At 48.0% G+C, this 22,912-nt stretch overlaps 1 protein-coding gene across 5 annotated transcripts in view; it reads left to right on the plus strand.

Moving 5' to 3' along the window:
* Positions 1-22,912, plus strand: part of GAS7 (growth arrest specific 7) — a 134,344-nt gene that overhangs the window by 90,579 nt on the left and 20,853 nt on the right. For all 5 annotated transcript variants that reach the window (XM_077254738.1, XM_077254739.1, XM_077254743.1 and 2 more), the window contains 6 exons: positions 6,494-6,583; positions 12,266-12,381; positions 12,956-13,030; positions 21,565-21,643; positions 21,892-22,020; positions 22,211-22,334. In XM_077254738.1, coding sequence (XP_077110853.1) covers positions 6,494-6,583; positions 12,266-12,381; positions 12,956-13,030; positions 21,565-21,643; positions 21,892-22,020; positions 22,211-22,334 — 613 coding nt within the window. The remainder of the gene's footprint in view (positions 1-6,493; positions 6,584-12,265; positions 12,382-12,955; positions 13,031-21,564; positions 21,644-21,891; positions 22,021-22,210; positions 22,335-22,912) is intronic.

Consider the following 22,912-nt stretch of genomic DNA (forward strand, 5'->3'; position numbering starts at 1 on the left):
AACTAAATAGGCTGGTGGAAAACCGAAGAACTAGGACTGTATCCAATCCACAACAGTCTTCTGCCTCCTCCTTCCCGATCATTGCTAGTAATGACTTTGCCGTTATCTCAAGTTGTGATTTTCAGTCCTCGGAGACGCTGTCATCTTGGAAGCAAAGAGAATTTTTGGCGAATTTTTTCTGCTATTAATGATGGTCCAGGTTCCTAGTGATGGTGCTCTGTTCAGAATGGTAAGGGACTCTACATTGACAAGTTTGAGCCCCCTGAAACAGAATGTTTCTTGGCCGCTTCCCCTACTCTGTAAGTAACAGTAGACATCTTGAGCTCTAGAAGAAGGTTGTCCTGAAAAAAAAGCTCCAGATGATTGGTTGTAGAGTTGGGGAAGGTGTCACGGGGATGTGATCTGCTGGATCAGCACATGGCTATGGTGGGATCTATGTGCCGGGAACCTTACAAGTTGCAAGAATGATCCTTCTATTACTTTGATTTATGTGTCCTCTTGCCCAGAACTCAAAATGTTGTGGTTCTTCTATCTATCAAAAGGTGAACAATGAGAACTTGAGAGTGATTTGGGAAAATGCAGTTTTTTAAAAGATTGATCACTCCACCACTCCTCCTTCCTAATACTAAAACAGGATAGATGAGAACATGTCCTTCATGAGCAAAGACTTGTTTATTCATGGTTTCGCCTCTGCTTCTTCTTGGCCATTAGGCATCTATTATCTTCAGGTGGGTAGGTGAGGCACCATACCCGAGAAAGGAGCTGAGGCAAAACTCTGATTCAGTAGGTGTTCGCATCTCAGGTTGGTGGAGCTTCCTCTAGATCTCATGTTGGGGGAGCTGTCTCTACATCTTAGGTCAGTGGAGCTGCCTCTATATCTCAGGTCGGTGGAGCTGCCTCTATATCTCAGGTCGGTGGAGCTGCCTCTATATCTCAGGTCGATGGGCATGTCCTGTTTTCTTTTTTTAAGGATTGGGAAGGAGGAGTGGTACATCTGTCAGCCATGTGCTGGCACCAAGGTGTGCATGAAATATCAAATCAAGTATCCTTTGTTTCCAGAATGGAAAATCAGCGATGTTTTCACACCCATCTATAAGTAATAATTTTCTCTGATTCAGCGTTTGCAGGAGTGAGGACTTTGATGAGAAGAGTGGCGAATTCTAAACATCTAGAGTATCAAAAAACATAATCTTTCATTGATTTCTGCTCTTACACCGATTTTCCTGATCTTCTTGGACCATTGATTTTTCTTAATCTCTAGCTCCTTGATCAGGTCAGAGATTGAGAGTAACATCTGCATCTTCTGCTTTTAGTTATCAACCAGTTCTCTTGACTATCCAGTTGTCTCCTGGTGGAGTTTCTTAGCCTGTCCATTGCATGTTCTGTTTTCAGAGACTTCAATGCTCCAGGTGTTCTCCATCCATTCTTCTCCTTAGATACTCTAATAGACCTTCTCAGCAGAGTATTTTCTGTTCTCCTTGTTGGTGGATTCACATATGTTGTCTTCTGCTGACTTTCAGTGAATTCTCAGGCGGTTATCACACCGAAAAGCTGGTACAATCATGACAAGAATAAAAAATCCTGACATCTCCTGGTCTTGGGCAAGCAAAGTCGAGCAGTTCGACATTATTACTGCTCCTAAACTTCAACATTTTGATAGACACAGCTTCTGAATTTGAGACCTTTTCTGGTCACGGGAGCGGTCTCTATATCTCAGGTCGGTGGAGCTGTCTCTATATCTCAGGTTGGGGGAGCTGTCTCTAGATCTCGGGTTGGGAGAGCTGCCTCTATATCTCAGGTCAGGAGAGCTGCCTCTATATCTCAGGTCGGGAGAACTGCCTCTATATCTCAGGTTGGGAGAGCTGCCTCTATATCTCAGGTCGGGAGAGCTGCCTCTATATCTCAGGTCGGGAGAGCTGCCTCTATATCTCAGGTCGGGAGAGCTGCCTCTATATCAGGTCGGGAGAGCTGCCTCTATATCTCAGGTCGGGAGAGCTGCCTCTATATCAGGTCGGGAGAGCTGCCTCTATATCTCAGGTCGGTGGAGCTGTCTCTAGATCTCGGGTTGGGAGAGCTGCCTCTATATCTCAGGTCAGGAGAGCTGCCTCTATATCTCAGGTCGGGAGAGCTGCCTCTATATCAGGTCGGGAGAGCTGCCTCTATATCTCAGGTCGGTGGAGCTGTCTCTAGATCTCGGGTTGGGAGAGCTGCCTCTATATCTCAGGTCAGGAGAGCTGCCTCTATATCTCAGGTCGGGAGAGCTGCCTCTATATCTCAGGTCGGGAGAGCTGCCTCTATATCTCAGGTCGGGAGAGCTGCCTCTATATCAGGTCGGGAGAGCTGCCTCTATATCTCAGGTCGGGAGAGCTGCCTCTATATCTCAGGTCGGGAGAGCTGCCTCTATATCTCAGGTCGGGAGAGCTGCCTCTATATCTCAGGTCGGGAGAGCTGCCTCTATATCTCAGGTCAGGAGAGCTGCCTCTATATCTCAGGTCGGGAGAGCTGCCTCTATATCTCAGGTCAGGAGAGCTGCCTCTATATCTCAGGTCGGGAGAACTGCCTCTATATCTCAGGTTGGGAGAGCTGCCTCTATATCTCAGGTCGGGAGAGCTGCCTCTATATCAGGTCGGGAGAGCTGCCTCTATATCTCAGGTCGGGAGAGCTGCCTCTATATCTCAGGTCGGGAGAGCTGCCTCTATATCTCAGGTCGGGAGAGCTGCCTCTATATCTCAGGTCGGGAGAGCTGCCTCTATATCTCAGGTCGGGAGAGCTGCCTCTATATCTCAGGTCGGGAGAGCTGCCTCTAAATCTCAGGATGGGGCCAGCTGTCTCTATATCTCAGGTCAGTGGAGCTGTCTCTATATCTCAGGTCGGGAGAGCTGCCTCTATATCTCAGGTCGGGAGAGCTGCCTCTAAATCTCAGGATGGGGCCAGCTGTCTCTATATCTCAGGTCAGTGGAGCTGTCTCTATATCTCAGGTCGGGAGAGCTGCCTCTATATCTCAGGTCGGGAGAGCTGCCTCTATATCTCAGGTCGGGAGAGCTGCCTCTATATCTCAGGTCAGGAGAGCTGCCTCTATATCTCAGGTCGGGAGAGCTGCCTCTATATCTCAGGTCGGGAGAGCTGCCTCTATATCTCAGGTCGGGAGAGCTGCCTCTATATCTCAGGTCGGGAGAGCTGCCTCTATATCTCAGGTCGGGAGAGCTGCCTCTAAATCTCAGGATGGGGCCAGCTGTCTCTATATCTCAGGTCAGTGGAGCTGTCTCTATATCTCAGGTCGGGAGAGCTGCCTCTATATCTCAGGTCGGGAGAGCTGCCTCTATATCTCAGGTCAGGAGAGCTGCCTCTATATCTCAGGTCGGGAGAACTGCCTCTATATCTCAGGTTGGGAGAGCTGCCTCTATATCTCAGGTCGGGAGAGCTGCCTCTATATCTCAGGTCGGGAGAGCTGCCTCTATATCTCAGGTTGGGAGAGCTGCCTCTATATCTCAGGTTGGGAGAGCTGCCTCTATATCTCAGGTCGGGAGAGCTGCCTCTATATCTCAGGTCGGGAGAGCTGCCTCTATATCAGGTCGGGAGAGCTGCCTCTATATCTCAGGTCGGGAGAGCTGCCTCTATATCTCAGGTCGGGAGAGCTGCCTCTATATCAGGTCGGGAGAGCTGCCTCTATATCTCAGGTCGGGAGAGCTGCCTCTATATCTCAGGTCGGGAGAGCTGCCTCTATATCAGGTCGGGAGAGCTGCCTCTATATCTCAGGTCGGGAGAGCTGCCTCTATATCAGGTCGGGAGAGCTGCCTCTATATCAGGTCGGGAGAGCTGCCTCTATATCTCAGGTCAGGAGAGCTGCCTCTAAATCTCAGGATGGGGCCAGCTGTCTCTATATCTCAGGTCAGTGGAGCTGTCTCTATATCTCAGGTCGGGAGAGCTGCCTCTATATCTCAGGTCGGGAGAGCTGCCTCTATATCTCAGGTCAGGAGAGCTGCCTCTATATCTCAGGTCGGGAGAACTGCCTCTATATCTCAGGTTGGGAGAGCTGCCTCTATATCTCAGGTCAGGAGAGCTGCCTCTATATCTCAGGTCGGGAGAGCTGCCTCTATCTCAGGTTGGGAGAGCTGCCTCTATATCTCAGGTCGGGAGAGCTGCCTCTATATCTCAGGTCAGGAGAGCTGCCTCTATATCTCAGGTCGGGAGAACTGCCTCTATATCTCAGGTTGGGAGAGCTGCCTCTATATCTCAGGTCAGGAGAGCTGCCTCTATATCTCAGGTCGGGAGAGCTGCCTCTATATCTCAGGTTGGGAGAGCTGCCTCTATATCTCAGGTCGGGAGAGCTGCCTCTATATCTCAGGTCGGGAGAGCTGCCTCTATATCTCAGGTCGGGAGAGCTGCCTCTATATCAGGTCGGGAGAGCTGCCTCTATATCTCAGGTCGGGAGAGCTGCCTCTATATCAGGTCGGGAGAGCTGCCTCTATATCTCAGGTCGGGAGAGCTGCCTCTATATCTCAGGTCGGGAGAGCTGCCTCTATATCTCAGGTCAGTGGAGCTGTCTCTATATCTCAGGTCAGTGGAGCTGTCGCTATATCTCAGGTCAGTGGAGCTGTCTCTATATCTCAGGTCAGTGGAGCTGTCTCTATCTCTTAGGTTGGTGGTGCTGTCTCTATATCTCAGGTCAGGCAAGCTGCATCTATATCTCAGGTTGGTGGAGCTGTCTCTATATCTTAGGTTGGTGGAGCTGTCGTCTCTATATCTTAGGTTGGGAAAGCTGTCTCTATATCTCAGGTCGGGCGAGATGTCTATATCTGTGGTCAGGCATGCTGCCTCTATCTCAGGTCGGGCGAGCTGTCTCTATATCTTAGGTTGGGGGAGCTGTCTATATTGCAGGGCGGGCGAGCTGCCTCTATATCTTAGGTTGGTGGAGCTGTCTCTATATCTTAGGTTGGTGGAGCTGTCGTCTCTATATCTTAGGTTGGGAGAGCTGTCTCTATATCTCTGGTCAGGCGTGCTGCCTCTATATCTCAGGTCGGGCGAGCTGTCTCTATATCTTAGGTTGGGGGAGCTGTCTATATTGCAGGGCAGGCGAGCTACCTCTATATCTTAGGTTGGTGGAGCTGTCTCTATACCTTAGGTTGGGGGAGCTGTCTCTATACCTTAGGTTGGGGGAGCTGTCTCTATACCTTAGGTTAGGGGAGCTGTCTCTATATCTTAGGTTGGGGGAGCTGTCTCTATATCTCAGGTTGGGGGAGCTGTCTCTATATCTTGGGTTGGAGAGCTTTCTCTATATCTTAGGTCAGGGGTTCAGAGTTTCTGACAGATGCAGCTGTTTTAGCTGGTGAATGAGTCTAGTATTGCACAAGTTCAATGGTATGACTGGTTTCGAAGTTGATCTTGGTGGTATCTCTATCCTAGACCTCTCTACTGATGACCTTCATGTCATATTCTTGAAGGGAAAACTTCAAAAACACTCAATAAAGGAGTTTTTTAAGCTAATAGGTATCCATGTTGTCTTGGGACTTTTGACTTGCACCTTCTACTCACATCCCTCTGCCATTTCTTTGGCCACATCTTCTCTGTTTTCCGTACTGCCTTGTCCTGATGAAGGGTCTATATTTTAAAAAAATGTATCCAAGAAAATTTCTTGTCTTATACAAGGTTCCATACGTCCTATAGTGGATTCATCTGTATCTCTTGTATCTCCTTTACTTTTTTGGCCACACCACCTCCCAAACAGAACTTCCACTGAGCATGAAAATTATGGGCCTAACAAAAGGTAGCATCATTGATGGGACCACCATCTTTCAGACCCTCAAGTACAGCCATACAGTGGCCACCGCAGCACCCAAATCAATACAGAATAGACATGGTCACCTCACGTGAATACAAAGATTTAGCTTAAGAGCAGCCAGGAACAGCATCTGGAAATTACTCTGAATGAAATCTTACTCAACCAAGAGGTCCAACATGATCTTCTAACTCAAGACCCTACAGAGAAACCACATTGTTGTACCCAAACGTTCTACATCGTGAGCATGAGGAAAAGCCATGAGATAAGTCTCCTCAATGTCCTAGACTTATACTTGGTGGGTCAAGGCCTCAATTTATACCTGTTGTCTGGGTGGAGTTGAGTTGTCCTCTCCGTCCCACATGAGGTTCACGTGCAATATGTCTGGTACTGAAGGCTTCACACCACAGCTAATTTTCTTGTCCTCAGTATCTTCACAAGAAGCAGCCATCTCTTCTGATTAGTTTTTAAGATAGGTGGCCACCTTCTGAGGGTCCTTCTATGAGGAAGTCTGAAGGTCGAAGGTTTTCTAGGGATGGTGATTAGTCACATGAGAATCCTGACCAGACCTGGTCAGAGACAACATAGGACATTAGAGTGAAGGATAAGTCCATGGTGCCACCGCCGCCATCTTTATACTGTATAGTAATTTAGGGCAAAAAATAAGGGAAAAAAGATTTTTCTTTTTTAATTTTAAAATGTTTTTGTCTTGTACAGATAAACTGTGTGACGTTTCCTCATCCCGACACCATGCCGGAGCAGCAACTACTGAAGCCGGGAGAGTGGAGCTACTGCGACTACTTCTGGGTAAGGGCCTTAGCTCTGTACTGTACGGTGATGAGGAGCATGCCGCTATAACCTGGGCGTCTCCTCTATGTAATTATATATGTACAGCTGGTATAACCTGGGTATCTCCTGTATACAATTAGATATATATATATACTAGATGGTGGCCCGATTCTAACGCATCGGGTTTTCTAGAATATGCATGTCCACGTAGTATATTGCCCAGCCACGTAGTATATTGCCCAGGCACGTAGTATATTGCCCAGTCACGTAGTATATTGTCCAGCCACGTAGTATATTGCCCAGGCACGTAGTATATTGTCCAGCCACGTAGTATATTGCCCAGGCACGTAGTATATTGTCCAGCCACGTAGTATATTGCCCAGGCACGTAGTATATTGTCCAGCCACGTAGTATATTGTCCAGCCACGTAGTATATTGCCCAGGCACGTAGTATATTGCCCAGTCACGTAGTATATTGCCCAGCGACGTAGTATATTGCCCAGCGACATAGTATATTGCCCAGTCACGTAGTATATTGTCCAGGCACGTAGTATATTGTCCAGGCACGTAGTATATTGTCCAGCCACGTAGTATATTGCCCAGTCACGTAGTATATTGTCCAGGCACGTAGTATATTGCCCAGTCACGTAGTATATTGCCCAGCGACGTAGTATATTGCCCAGCGACATAGTATATTGTCCAGGCACGTAGTATATTGTCCAGGCACGTAGTATATTGTCCAGGCACGTAGTATATTGCCCAGCCACGTAGTATATTGTCCAGGCACGTAGTATATTGCCCAGCCACGTAGTATATTGCCCAGCCACGTAGTATATTGCCCAGCGACATAGTATATTGCCCAGTCACGTAGTATATTGCCCAGCCACATAGTATATTGTCCAGGCACGTCGTATATTGCCCAGCCACGTAGTATATTGCCCAGCCACGTAGTATATTGCCCAGCGACATAGTATATTGCCCAGTCACGTAGTATATTGCCCAGCCACATAGTATATTGTCCAGGCACGTCGTATATTGCCCAGCCACATAGTATATTGTCCAGCCACGTAGTATATTGCCCAGCCACGTAGTATATTGTCCAGTCACATAGTATATTGTCCAGCCATGTAGTATATTGCCCAGCCACGTAGTATATTGCCCAGCCACGTAGTATATTGCCCAGCGACGTAGTATTTTGCCCAGCCACGTAGTATATTGCCCAGTCACGTAGTATATTGCCCAGCCACGTAGTATATTGCCCAGCCACGTAGTATATTGCCCAGCCACGTAGTATATTGTCCAGGCACGTAGTATATTGCCCAGCGACGTAGTATATTGCCCAGTGACGTAGTATATTGCCCAGCCACGTAGTATATTGCCCAGCGACGTAGTATATTGCCCAGCGACGTAGTATATTGCCCAGCCACGTAGTATATTGCCCAGCCATGTAATATATTGCCCAGCCACGTAGTATATTGCCCAGCCATGTAGTATATTGCCCAGCCACGTAGTATATTGCCCAGCCACGTAGTATATTGCCCAGCGAAGTAGTATATTGCCCAGCGAAGTAGTATACAGCACAGAGCCACGTAGTATATTGCCCAGCCACGTTTGTCACAGGTTAAAAAATAAAAAATAAACATATACTCACCCTTCCGAGGGCCCCTTGTAGTCCATGGCAGCTTCCGGTCCCAGGGTTGGTCTGAGCGCAGGACCTGTGATGACGTCGCGGTCACATGACTGTGACGTCACATCAGGTCCTTCTGCCATACCATCTTTGCCACTGCAACGGAAGATGGCGGGCGGCGCGAGCGGCTCAGCGGACTACAGAGGGTGAGTATAGCCGGTTTTTTTTTTTATTTATTATTTTTAACATTACATTTTGTACTATTGATGCCGCATAGGCAGCGTCAATAGTACAAAGTGGGGGACACACAGGGTTAATAGCGGCGGTAACGGCGTGCGTTACCCGCGGCATAACGCGGTCCGTTACCGCCGACATTAACCCTGTGTGAGCGGTGACCGGAGGGGTGTATGCGGGCGCCGGGCAGTGAGTGTGGGGAGTAAGGAGCGGCCATTTTTTTCCGGACTATGCGCGTCGCTGATTGGTCGCGGCAGCCATGACAGGCAGCTGGCGAGACCAAGCAGCAAACGAATAACCGCGACAGACAGAAGGACAGAAAGACGGAAGTACCCCTTAGGCAATTATATAGTAGATATACAGCTGGTATAGCATGGTCATCTGCTGTGTATAATTATATATGTACAGCCGCTATAACCTGGGCGTCTCCTCGATGTAATTATATATGTACAGCTGGTATAACCTGGGCATCTCCTGTATATAATTATATATGTACAGCTGGTATAACCTGGGCATCTCCTGTATATAATTATATATGTACAGCTGGTATAACCTGGGCATCTCCTGTATATAATTATATACATACAGCCGGTATAACCTGGGCATCTCCTGTATATAATTATATATGTACAGCTGGTATAACCTGGGTATCTCCTGTATATAATTATATATGTACAGCTGGTATAACCTGGGCATCTCCTGTATATAATTATATATGTACAGCTGGTATAACCTGGGTATCTCCTGTATATAATTATATATGTACAGCTGGTATAACCTGGGCATCTCCTGTATATAATTATATATGTACAGCTGGTATAACCTGGACATCTCCTGTATATAATTATATATGTACAGCAGGTATAACCTGGGTATCTCCTGTATATAATTATATATGTACAGCTGGTATAACCTGGGCATCTCCTGTATATAATTATATATGTACAGCCGGTATAACCTGGACATCTCCTGTATATAATTATATATGTACAGCAGGTATAACCTGGGTATCTCCTGTATATAATTATATATGTACAGCTGGTATAACCTGGGCATCTCCTGTATATAATTATATATGTACAGCTGGTATAACCTGGGCATCTCCTGTATATAATTATATATGTACAGCTGGTATAACCTGGGCATCTCCTGTATATAATTATATATGTACAGCTGGTATAACCTGGGTATCTCCTGTATATAATTATATATGTACAGCTGATATAACCTAGGTATCTCCTGTATATAATTATATATGTACAGCTGGTATAACCTGGGCATCTCCTGTATATAATTATATGTACAGCTGGTATAACCTGGGCATCTCCTGTATATAATTATATATGTACAGCTGGTATAACCTGGGCATCTCCTGTATATAATTATATATGTACAGCCGGTATAACCTGGGTATCTCCTGTATATAATTATATGTACAGCTGGTATAACCTGGGCATCTCCTGTATATAATTATATGTACAGCTGGTATAACCTGGGCATCTCCTGTATATAATTATATATGTACAGCTGGTATAACCTGGGCATCTCCTGTATATAATTATATATGTACAGCCGGTATAACCTGGGTATCTCCTGTATATAATTATATATGTACAGCCGGTATAACCTGGACATCTCCTGTATATCATTATATATGTACAGCTGATATAACCTGGGTATCCCCTGTATATAATTATGTATGTACAGCTGGTATAACATGGTCATCTCCTGTATATAATTATATATGTACAGCTGGTATAACCTGGGCATCTCCTGTATATAATTATATATGTACAGCTGATATAACCTGGGCATCTCCTGTATATAATTATATATGTACAGCCGGTATAACCTGGGTATCTCCTGTATATAATTATATATGTACAGCTGGTATAACCTGGGCATCTCCTGTATATAATTATATATGTACAGCTGGTATAACCTGGGCATCTCCTGTATATAATTATATATGTACAGCTGGTATAACCTGGGCATCTCCTCTATATAATTGTATATGTACAGCTGCTATAACCCGGGCATCTTCTGTATATAATTACGGTATATGTGTAATAATTACGGTATATGTGTACAGATGGTATAACCTGGGCATCTCCTGTGTATAATTATATATGTACAGCTGGTATAACCTGGGCATCTCCTGTATATAATTATATATGTACAGCCGGTATAACCTGGGTATCTTTGTGGATGACATCCTGTATGACTGATGTTGCGTATTATTCTCCTATAATAGGCTCCGTACACCCGCGGCTTTGTAGAACAGTCCATTAACCCTGTGATGGTGTCCCTTCTCGTCCCTCCTTTGTGCGGAGTCTTATCATGGTCGTCCATGTGTCAGGGTCTCCCCCCGGGTCGCCGCCTCGGGCTCCATTATCTTCCTCTCTCTATGGATGTTAATGATTGGCAGGTGCTGCTGGCAGCGCTGTATCGCGGCTGACGATAGTGATCTGCGTACATGTGAGCGATGGAGGATGGAGGACAGGAAGGAAGGCAGAAAATGAATGTGTTCTCTGGCATAGACGCAGTAATACTGCCATATAGTGTCCGAGTACCTCACACTATACGGTGGTATACAGGACACTATATGGCTGTATTATTTGGGCACCCTCTGTTAGTATTACTGTGTAGATGTAGAAGCTTATTTTGTGGCCTTGTGAGGACATTATATGGCGGTATTATTTGGGCACGCTCTGTTAGTATTACTGTGTAGATGTAGAAGCTTATATTGTGGTGTAAGGACACTATATGGCGGTATTATTTGGGCAGCTCTGTTAGTATTACTATGTAGATGTAGAAGATAATTGTTTGATGTTATGAGGACACTATATGGCGGTATTATTTGGGCAGCTCTGTTAGTATTACTGTATAGATGTAAAGGCTTATTTTGTGGTGTTGTGAGGACACTATATGGTGGTATTATTTGGGCACTCTCTGTTAGTATTACTGTGTAGATGTAAATGCTGATTTTGTGGTGTTGTGAGGACACTATATGGCGGAATTATTTGGGCACTCTGTTAGTAGTACTGTGTAGATGTAGAAGCTTATTTTGTGGTGCTGTGAGGACACTATGGCGGTATTATTTGGGCAGCTCTTTTAGTATTACTATGTAGATGTAGAAGCTTATTTTCTGGTGTTGTGAGGACACTATATGGCGGTATTATTTGGGCATGCTCTGTTAGTATTACTGTGTAGATATAGAAGCTTATTTTGTGGTATTGCAAGGATACTATATGGCGGTATTATTCGGGCACCCTCTGTTAGTAGTACAGTGTAGATGTAGAAGCTTATATTGTGATGTGAGGACACTATATGGCGGTATTATTCGGGCACCCTCCATTAGTAGTACAGTGTAGATGTAGAAGATTATATTGTGATGTGAGGACATTATATGGCGGTATTATTTGAGCACCCTCCGTTAGTAGTACTGTGTAGATGTAGAAGCTTATATTGTGATGTGAGGACACTATATGGCGGTATTATTTGGGCACTCTCCGTTAGTAGTACTGTGTAGATGTAGAAGCTTATTTTGTGGTATTAGGAGGACACTATATGGCGGTATTATTTGGGCACGCTCTGTTAGTATTACTGTGTAGATGTAGAAGCTTATTTTGTGGTGTTGCGAGGACACTATATGGCGGTAGTATTTGGGCACGCTCTGTTAGTATTACTATGTAGATGTAAAAGCTTATTTTGTGGTGTTGTGAGGACACTATATGGCGGTATTGTTTGGGCACCCTCCGTTAGTATTACTGTGTAGCTGTAGAAGCTATTCTTGTACATTGCGGTATTTTCTTCACGGATTTCCCCTTGTATTACAGGCGGATAAGAAGGATCCTCAGGGTAACAGCTCGGTGACCGGATTTGAAGAACTCCTTCAGAAACAGCTTAAAGGAAAACAAATGCAGAAGGAGATGGCAGAATTCATCCGTGAACGGTAATCCTGCAGCTTCCCCCAATAATCGCGGCCCCCCGCTCCCCTGGGCTGTAACCTACTTCTCTTACAGTGTGATCCTAATGGAGAATTCCCCAGACTCATCTGGTAAATGATATTGCTGAATATTAATGAGAAATTACATCGTTCCGATATCATTTTCTTCCATGTTGGATGTTTTTGGGGGCAGTAAGTCGGGGTCTTCATTCTCAGGGGCTTTTTCCCCCTTTATTCGAAGGTGGAATGTATTTTCCTCTTCATATATCAGATATCACATCTCATTTCTACATTTTTTTCCACCTCCTGATTATTGTGAGCGATATAACCTGCTTTATGATAAAGGGGAGGAGTCAGAGTTAAGCAGGGGTGGAGCTTGAATTTCTTCTTTGTCCAATAGAAACGGTCTTGACTGTCGGATACATTGTATAACTGTCACAAATCCATGGACGCCGAATCCCTGGTCTGTGGGAACCCCACAGTCCTACCCACTGCACGATAGCGCCCCCTATCTCCAGGTTCACATCAGTCCTTACTCTCTGTGATATTTTCCTTCATCCCGTTTTATTTTGCTTTTCAGGATGAAGATTGAAGAGGAATATGCAAAAAACCTGGCAAAACTGTCCCAGAATTCTCTGGCGTTCCAAGAGGAAGGGTGAGGGGACATTACCATAAATTAAAAGGTGGGCGGGGCTGACAACCTGATACATGCAGGTTGTCAGCAGTGTTGGATGAGGAGCTGGTGCTGTATCCGTACCATACACCCCTATCTGTAGACCTGTGCTGCCCTCTAGTGGCCGCCCTGTAAGATTACAGCCTGTGGTGTGGATAATTCAGCAGATCAGGGGGTCAGAGGAAATAATGTGACCCGGGAATCCCCCCGAACACCTCCCTAAAGAGAAGCTGGGGAGCCATTAACTGATTGTTGCCCGGGAGGACGACGTTCTTGATTTCTGCAGTTATTTATTATTCCATTGCTTTATAAGATGGCGCACAAATATAAACGGGAATTACAATAAAATACACCTGCAAAAGAAATCCCTCCACGGAGCCTCATCACTGACTATCCATGGGCTCAACGATATCGTTATGGTACAGTGATCTATTCATATCCCTGGTGTCCAGTGGTCCCGTAATAACCCTGGTGTCTAGTGGTCTAATAGTATCACTTTTGTCTAGTGTTCTACTAGTGTCCCTGGTGTCTAGTGGTCTACAAGTATCCCTGGTGTCTAGTGGTCTACTAGTGTCCCTGGTGTCTAGTGGTCTACTAGTGTCCCTGGTGTCTAGTGGTCTACTAGTGTCCCTGGTGTCTAGTGGTCTACTAGTGTCCCTGGTGTCTAGTGGTCTACTAGTGTCCCTGGTGTCTAGTGGTCCCGTAATAACCCTGGTGTCTAGTGGTCTAATAGTATCACTTTTGTCTAGTGTTCTACTAGTGTCCCTGGTGTCTAGTGGTCTACAAGTATCCCTGGTGTCTAGTGGTCTACTAGTGTCCCTGGTGTCTAGTGGTCTACTAGTGTCCCTGGTGTCTAGTGGTCTACTAGTGTCCCTGGTGTCTAGTGGTCTACTAGTGTCCCTGGTGTCTAGTGGTCTACTAGTGTCCCTGGTGTCTAGTGGTCTACTAGTGTCCCTGGTGTCTAGTGGTCTACTAGTGTCCCTGGTGTCTAGTGGTCTACTAGTGTCCCTGGTGTCTAGTGGTCTACTAGTGTCCCTGGTGTCTAGTGGTCTACTAGTGTCCCTGGTGTCTAGTGGTCCCGTAATAACCCTGGTGTCTAGTGGTCTAATAGTATCACTTTTGTCTAGTGTTCTACTAGTGTCCCTGGTGTCTAGTGGTCTACAAGTATCCCTGGTGTCTAGTGGTCTACTAGTGTCCCTGGTGTCTAGTGGTCTACTAGTGTCCCTGGTGTCTAGTGGTCTACTAGTGTCCCTGGTGTCTAGTGGTCTACTAGTGTCCCTGGTGTCTAGTGGTCTACTAGTGTCCCTGGTGTCTAGTGGTCTACTAGTGTCCCTGGTGTCTAGTGGTCTACTAGTGTCCCTGGTGTCTAGTGGTCTACTAGTGTCCCTGGTGTCTAGTGGTCTACTAGTGTCCCTGGTGTCTAGTGGTCTACTAGTGTCCCTGGTGTCTAGTGGTCTACTAGTGTCCCTGGTGTCTAGTGGTCTACTAGTGTCCCTGGTGTCTAGTGGTCTACTAGTGTCCCTGGTGTCTAGTGGTCTACTAGTGTCCCTGGTGTCTAGTGGTCTACTAGTGTCCCTGGTGTCTAGTGGTCTACTAGTGTCCCTGGTGTCTAGTGGTCTACTAGTGTCCCTGGTGTCTAGTGGTCTACTAGTGTCCCTGGTGTCTAGTGGTCTACTAGTGTCCCTGGTGTCTAGTGGTCTACTAGTGTCCCTGGTGTCTAGTGGTCTACTAGTGTCCCTGGTGTCTAGTGGTCTACTAGTGTCCCTGGTGTCTAGTGGTCTACTAGTGTCCCTGGTGTCTAGTGGTCTACTAGTGTCCCTGGTGTCTAGTGGTCTACTAGTGTCCCTGGTGTCTAGTGGTCTACTAGTGTCCCTGGTGTCTAGTGGTCTACTAGTGTCCCTGGTGTCTAGTGGTCTACTAGTGTCCCTGGTGTCTAGTGGTCTACTAGTGTCCCTGGTGTCTAGTGGTCTACTAGTGTCCCTGGTGTCTAGTGGTCTACTAGTGTCCCTGGTGTCTAGTGGTCTACTAGTGTCTCTGGTGTCTAGTGGTCTACTAGTGTCCCTGGTGTCTAGTGGTCTACTAGTGTCCCTGGTGTCTAGTGGTCTACTAGTGTCCCTGGTGTCTAGTGGTCTACTAGTGTCCCTGGTGTCTAGTGGTCTACTAGTGTCCCTGGTGTCTAGTGGTCTACTAGTGTCCCTGGTGTCTAGTGGTCTACTAGTGTCCCTGGTGTCTAGTGGTCTACTAGTGTCCCTGGTGTCTAGTGGTCTACTAGTGTCCCTGGTGTCTAGTGGTCTACTAGTGTCCCTGGTGTCTAGTGGTCTACTAGTGTCCCTGGTGTCTAGTGGTCTACTAGTGTCCCTGGTGTCTAGTGGTCTACTAGTGTCCCTGGTGTCTAGTGGTCTACTAGTGTCCCTGGTGTCTAGTGGTCTACTAGTGTCCCTGGTGTCTAGTGGTCTACTAGTGTCCCTGGTGTCTAGTGGTCTACTAGTGTCCCTGGTGTCTAGTGGTCTACTAGTGTCCCTGGTGTCTAGTGGTCTACTAGTGTCCCTGGTGTCTAGTGGTCTACTAGTGTCCCTGGTGTCTAGTGGTCTACTAGTGTCCCTGGTGTCTAGTGGTCTACTAGTGTCCCTGGTGTCTAGTGGTCTACTAGTGTCCCTGGTGTCTAGTGGTCTACTAGTGTCCCTGGTGTCTAGTGGTCTACTAGTGTCCCTGGTGTCTAGTGGTCTACTAGTGTCCCTGGTGTCTAGTGGTCTACTAGTGTCTCTGGTGTCTAGTGGTCTACTAGTGTCCCTGGTGTCTAGTGGTCTACTAGTGTCCCTGGTGTCTAGTGGTCTACTAGTGTCCCTGGTGTCTAGTGGTCTACTAGTGTCCCTGGTGTCTAGTGGTCTACTAGTGTCCCTGGTGTCTAGTGGTCTACTAGTGTCCCTGGTGTCTAGTGGTCTACTAGTGTCCCTGGTGTCTAGTGGTCTACTAGTGTCCCTGGTGTCTAGTGGTCTACTAGTGTCCCTGGTGTCTAGTGGTCTACTAGTGTCCCTGGTGTCTAGTGGTCTACTAGTGTCCCTGGTGTCTAGTGGTCTACTAGTGTCCCTGGTGTCTAGTGGTCTACTAGTGTCCCTGGTGTCTAGTGGTCTACTAGTGTCCCTGGTGTCTAGTGGTCTACTAGTGTCCCTGGTGTCTAGTGGTCTACTAGTGTCCCTGGTGTCTAGTGGTCTACTAGTGTCCCTGGTGTCTAGTGGTCTACTAGTGTCCCTGGTGTCTAGTGGTCTACTAGTGTCCCTGGTGTCTAGTGGTCTACTAGTGTCCCTGGTGTCTAGTGGTCTACTAGTGTCCCTGGTGTCTAGTGGTCTACTAGTGTCCCTGGTGTCTAGTGGTCTACTAGTGTCCCTGGTGTCTAGTGGTCTACTAGTGTCCCTGGTGTCTAGTGGTCTACTAGTGTCCCTGGTGTCTAGTGGTCTACTAGTGTCCCTGGTGTCTAGTGGTCTACTAGTGTCCCTGGTGTCTAGTGGTCTACTAGTGTCTCTGGTGTCTAGTGGTCTACTAGTGTCTCTGGTGTCTAGTGGTCTAATAGTATCACTTTTGTCTAGTGTTCTACAAGTATCCCTGGTGTCTAGTGGTCTACTAGTGTCCCTGGTGTCTAGTGGTCTACTAGTATCCCTGGTGTCCAGTGGTCCCGTAATATCTCTGGTGTCTAGTGGTCTAATAGTATCACTTTTGTCTAGTGTTCTACAAGTATCCCTGGTGTCTAGTGGTCTACTAGTGTCCCTGTTGTCTAGTGGTCTACTAGTGTCCCTGGTGTCTAGTGGTCTACTAGTGTCCCTGGTGTCTAGTGGTCTACTAGTGTCCCTGGTGTCTAGTGGTCTACTAGTGTCTCTGGTGTCTAGTGGTCTACTAGTGTCCCTGGTGTCTAGTGGTCTACTAGTGTCCCTGGTGTCTAGTGGTCTACTAGTGTCCCTGGTGTCTAGTGGTCTACTAGTGTCCCTGGTGTCTAGTGGTCTACTAGTGTCCCTGGTGTCTAGTGGTCTACTAGTGTCCCTGGTGTCTAGTGGTCTACTAGTGTCCCTGGTGTCTAGTGGTCTACTAGTGTCCCTGGTGTCTAGTGGTCTACTAGTGTCCCTGGTGTCTAGTGGTCTACTAGTGTCCCTGGTGTCTAGTGGTCTACTAGTGTCCCTGGTGTCTAGTGGTCTACTAGTGTCCCTGGTGTCTAGTGGTCTACTAGTGTCCCTGGTGTCTAGTGGTCTACTAGTATCCCTGGTGTCCAGTGGTCCCGTAATATCTCTCTGGTGTCTAGTGGTCTAATAGTATCACTTTTGTCTAGTGTTCTACAAGTATCCCTGGTGTCTAGTGGTCTACTAGTGTCCCTGGTGTCTAGTGGTCTACTAGTGTCCCTGGTGTCTAGTGGTCTACTAGTGTCCCTGGTGTCTAGTGGTCTACTAGTGTCCCTGGTGTCTAGTGGTCTACTAGTGTCCCTGGTGTCTAGTGGTCTACTAGTGTCCCTGGTGTCTAGTGGTCTACTAGTGTCCCTGGTGTCTAGTGGTCTACTAGTGTCTCTGGTGTCTAGTGGTCTACTAGTGTCTCTGGTGTCTAGTGGTCTAATAGTATCACTTTTGTCTAGTGTTCTACAAGTATCCCTGGTGTCTAGTGGTCTACTAGTGTCCCTGGTGTCTAGTGGTCTACTAGTATCCCTGGTGTCCAGTGGTCCCGTAATATCTCTGGTGTCTAGTGGTCTAATAGTATCACTTTTGTCTAGTGTTCTACAAGTATCCCTGGTGTCTAGTGGTCTACTAGTGTCCCTGTTGTCTAGTGGTCTACTAGTGTCCCTGTTGTCTAGTGGTCTACTAGTGTCCCTGGTGTCTAGTGGTCTACTAGTGTCCCTGGTGTCTAGTGGTCTACTAGTGTCCCTGGTGTCTAGTGGTCTACTAGTGTCTCTGGTGTCTAGTGGTCTAATAGTATCACTTTTGTCTAGTGTTCTACAAGTATCCCTGGTGTCTAGTGGTCTACTAGTGTCCCTGTTGTCTAGTGGTCTACTAGTGTCCCTGTTGTCTAGTGGTCTACTAGTGTCCCTGGTGTCTAGTGGTCTACTAGTGTCCCTGGTGTCTAGTGGTCTACTAGTGTCCCTGGTGTCTAGTGGTCTACTAGTGTCTCTGGTGTCTAGTGGTCTACTAGTGTCCCTGGTGTCTAGTGGTCTACTAGTGTCCCTGGTGTCTAGTGGTCTACTAGTGTCCCTGGTGTCTAGTGGTCTACTAGTGTCCCTGGTGTCTAGTGGTCTACTAGTGTCCCTGGTGTCTAGTGGTCTACTAGTGTCCCTGGTGTCTAGTGGTCTACTAGTGTCCCTGGTGTCTAGTGGTCTACTAGTGTCCCTGGTGTCTAGTGGTCTACTAGTGTCCCTGGTGTCTAGTGGTCTACTAGTGTCCCTGGTGTCTAGTGGTCTACTAGTGTCCCTGGTGTCTAGTGGTCTACTAGTGTCCCTGGTGTCTAGTGGTCTACTAGTGTCCCTGGTGTCTAGTGGTCTACTAGTGTCTCTGGTGTCTAGTGGTCTACTAGTGTCTCTGGTGTCTAGTGGTCTAATAGTATCACTTTTGTCTAGTGTTCTACAAGTATCCCTGGTGTCTAGTGGTCTACTAGTGTCCCTGGTGTCTAGTGGTCTACTAGTATCCCTGGTGTCCAGTGGTCCCGTAATATCTCTGGTGTCTAGTGGTCTAATAGTATCACTTTTGTCTAGTGTTCTACAAGTATCCCTGGTGTCTAGTGGTCTACTAGTGTCCCTGTTGTCTAGTGGTCTACTAGTGTCCCTGGTGTCTAGTGGTCTACTAGTGTCCCTGGTGTCTAGTGGTCTACTAGTGTCCCTGGTGTCTAGTGGTCTACTAGTGTCTCTGGTGTCTAGTGGTCTACTAGTGTCCCTGGTGTCTAGTGGTCTACTAGTGTCCCTGGTGTCTAGTGGTCTACTAGTGTCCCTGGTGTCTAGTGGTCTACTAGTGTCCCTGGTGTCTAGTGGTCTACTAGTGTCCCTGGTGTCTAGTGGTCTACTAGTGTCCCTGGTGTCTAGTGGTCTACTAGTGTCCCTGGTGTCTAGTGGTCTACTAGTGTCCCTGGTGTCTAGTGGTCTACTAGTGTCCCTGGTGTCTAGTGGTCTACTAGTGTCCCTGGTGTCTAGTGGTCTACTAGTGTCCCTGGTGTCTAGTGGTCTACTAGTGTCCCTGGTGTCTAGTGGTCTACTAGTGTCCCTGGTGTCTAGTGGTCTACTAGTATCCCTGGTGTCCAGTGGTCCCGTAATATCTCTCTGGTGTCTAGTGGTCTAATAGTATCACTTTTGTCTAGTGTTCTACAAGTATCCCTGGTGTCTAGTGGTCTACTAGTGTCCCTGTTGTCTAGTGGTCTACTAGTGTCCCTGTTGTCTAGTGGTCTACTAGTGTCCCTGGTGTCTAGTGGTCTACTAGTGTCCCTGGTGTCTAGTGGTCTACTAGTGTCCCTGGTGTCTAGTGGTCTACTAGTGTCCCTGGTGTCTAGTGGTCTACTAGTGTCCCTGGTGTCTAGTGGTCTACTAGTGTCCCTGGTGTCTAGTGGTCTACTAGTGTCCCTGGTGTCTAGTGGTCTACTAGTGTCTCTGGTGTCTAGTGGTCTACTAGTGTCTCTGGTGTCTAGTGGTCTAATAGTATCACTTTTGTCTAGTGTTCTACAAGTATCCCTGGTGTCTAGTGGTCTACTAGTGTCCCTGGTGTCTAGTGGTCTACTAGTATCCCTGGTGTCCAGTGGTCCCGTAATATCTCTGGTGTCTAGTGGTCTAATAGTATCACTTTTGTCTAGTGTTCTACAAGTATCCCTGGTGTCTAGTGGTCTACTAGTGTCCCTGTTGTCTAGTGGTCTACTAGTGTCCCTGTTGTCTAGTGGTCTACTAGTGTCCCTGGTGTCTAGTGGTCTACTAGTGTCCCTGGTGTCTAGTGGTCTACTAGTGTCCCTGGTGTCTAGTGGTCTACTAGTGTCTCTGGTGTCTAGTGGTCTAATAGTATCACTTTTGTCTAGTGTTCTACAAGTATCCCTGGTGTCTAGTGGTCTACTAGTGTCCCTGTTGTCTAGTGGTCTACTAGTGTCCCTGTTGTCTAGTGGTCTACTAGTGTCCCTGGTGTCTAGTGGTCTACTAGTGTCCCTGGTGTCTAGTGGTCTACTAGTGTCCCTGGTGTCTAGTGGTCTACTAGTGTCTCTGGTGTCTAGTGGTCTACTAGTGTCCCTGGTGTCTAGTGGTCTACTAGTGTCCCTGGTGTCTAGTGGTCTACTAGTGTCTCTGGTGTCTAGTGGTCAACTAGTGTCCCTGGTGTCTAGTGGTCTACTAGTGTCCCTGGTGTCTAGTGGTCTACTAGTGTCTCTGGTGTCTAGTGGTCTACTAGTGTCCCTGGTGTCTAGTGGTCTACTAGTGTCCCTGGTGTCTAGTGGTCTACTAGTGTCTCTGGTGTCTAGTGGTCTACTAGTGTCCCTGGTGTCTAGTGGTCTACTAGTGTCCCTGGTGTCTAGTGGTCTACTAGTGTCCCTGGTGTCTAGTGGTCTACTAGTGTCCCTGGTGTCTAGTGGTCTACTAGTGTCCCTGGTGTCTAGTGGTCTACTAGTGTCCCTGGTGTCTAGTGGTCTACTAGTGTCCCTGGTGTCTAGTGGTCTACTAGTGTCCCTGGTGTCTAGTGGTCTACTAGTGTCCCTGGTGTCTAGTGGTCTACTAGTGTCCCTGGTGTCTAGTGGTCTACTAGTGTCCCTGGTGTCTAGTGGTCTACTAGTGTCCCTGGTGTCTAGTGGTCTACTAGTGTCTCTGGTGTCTAGTGGTCTACTAGTGTCCCTGGTGTCTAGTGGTCTACTAGTGTCCCTGGTGTCTAGTGGTCTACTAGTGTCCCTGGTGTCTAGTGGTCTACTAGTGTCCCTGGTGTCTAGTGGTCTACTAGTGTCCCTGGTGTCTAGTGGTCTACTAGTGTCCCTGGTGTCTAGTGGTCCCATAATAATAATTGCGCTGGTGGGCCAGGAGTCCTCAGGTCTAGTAATATCCTGAGTGTCTCGCTGTGTAATATCCCTGGAGGTCGTTCTCACATTGTCCCTGGTGGTTAGTGTTGAAGAATGAGCCCCATGTATCTCCATCGCTGATTTTTGGGCTCCTTGTGCTTGGTTAGTCCTGATCCTGGTTGACCTTTGATTTCTTGGGCTATTGGACCCTCACAGTGGATTCTTTCCCCGTGTTCCCCGTGTCCGGCTCCACCGTGTTACCAGGGGTCGTGTAGATTGTTGCGGTCCCCATGGTTCAGCACTGGATTTCTGGTGGTCTCGCTGTCAGCAGAGTGGCGAACCCTCCAAACATCATGTATTATTAATGGGGCAGATGGAGGGGCTCATCCATATTCATGGCGGAAGTGTCTGGATGCCGTCACCTCGGTGATACGTCCCTGATACAATGTATCTCACAGGTTGTGTCTTAAAGGGGCGTGCGCCACATTTACCTGGAGGCGTACACTCACGTAACTTATCACAGTGGTCTCTTTGGTTGGCAGGACCCTGGGGGAAGCGTGGGCCCAAGTCAAGAAGAGTCTCGCCGATGAATCCGAGGTTCATCTCAAGTTTTCTGCAAAGGTAAATAAAACCACTTGTAAAATGTCTACATGGTGGGTCCGAGGTGGACGGTGGATCCGAGGAGCGAGGTGGGCGGTGGGTCTGAGGAGCATGGTGGCCGGTGGGTCTGACGCCTGAGGCGCGAGGTGTGTGGTGGGTCCAAAGAGCGAGGTGGGCGGTGGGTCTGAGGAGCGAGGTGGGCGGTGGGCACCACGCCTGGGAACGTATCTGGGGCCACAACTCCCATCATCTCCACGTTGCCTCCACAGTTACAGAGTGAAGTGGAGAAGCCGCTGCTGAACTTCAGAGAGAACTTCAAGAAGGACATGAAAAAGTATGACCACCACATGGCCGACCTCCGGAAGCAGCTGGCCAGCCGGTACGCCTCCGTGGAGAAGGTGAGACCTCGCTGACGTGGAATACGGCCACACTGTGCTGAGTGTAGAGGGGTACACCGCCCACACATAAAGGGGATGTCATCACCAGGGGCTGACAACCTCACACACCATATACAGGATGATGGCGGACATTCCATACTGTGGTCGGACTTCCCCTTTAATTCTTGTCCCTTCCCATATTTACCTTCAGGCCCGGAAATCTTTGACCGAGAGACAGAAAGATCTGGAAGTGAAGACGCAGCAACTGGAAATAAAACTGAGCAACAAGACTGAAGAAGACATAAAGAAAGCGCGGAGGAAGTCCACCCAGGCGGGTGAGCGGCCATCTTGTCAGGATGGGGGCTGAGCGGGTCTGTAGGACAATGATGCTTTGGTGACCACTGAGCCCCCGTTCCCTCCTACTGTCTGCTGGGTTCGGGCTGTGACTAGTGTGTGATGATACGGACGTCCCTGCCTTCATATTGGGGTCATCATTGTCTACCTTATGGATTATGAAGCTGTGAGTTTTGCCGGTGCCTCCCTCTCAGCCGCACCCCTTCCCTCCTGTACTCATGACCGGCACTCCCCTCTCGACCTTTCACTTTGGCCAGGGCACCCCTCCCCTCCTTAAGGCAGGCACCTCTTCCATCCCTTCCTCTCGGCCGGCGCCTCTTCCCTCCTCTCGGCCGGCGCCTCTTCCCTCCAACTCGGCCGGCATCTCTTCCCTTCTCTCGGCCGGTACCTCTTCCCTCCTCTCGGCCGGTGCCTCTTCCCTCCTCTCGGCCGGTGCCTCTTCCCTCGTCTCGGCCGGTGCCTCTTCCCTCGTCTCGGCCGGCGCCTCTTCCCTCCTCTCGGCCGGCGCCTCTTCCCTCCTCTCGGCCGGCGCCTCTTCCCTCCTCTCGGCCGGCGCCTC

Source organism: Ranitomeya variabilis, chromosome 4 (assembly GCF_051348905.1).
Source record: "Ranitomeya variabilis isolate aRanVar5 chromosome 4, aRanVar5.hap1, whole genome shotgun sequence".
NCBI classification, from domain to species: Eukaryota; Metazoa; Chordata; class Amphibia; order Anura; family Dendrobatidae; genus Ranitomeya; species Ranitomeya variabilis.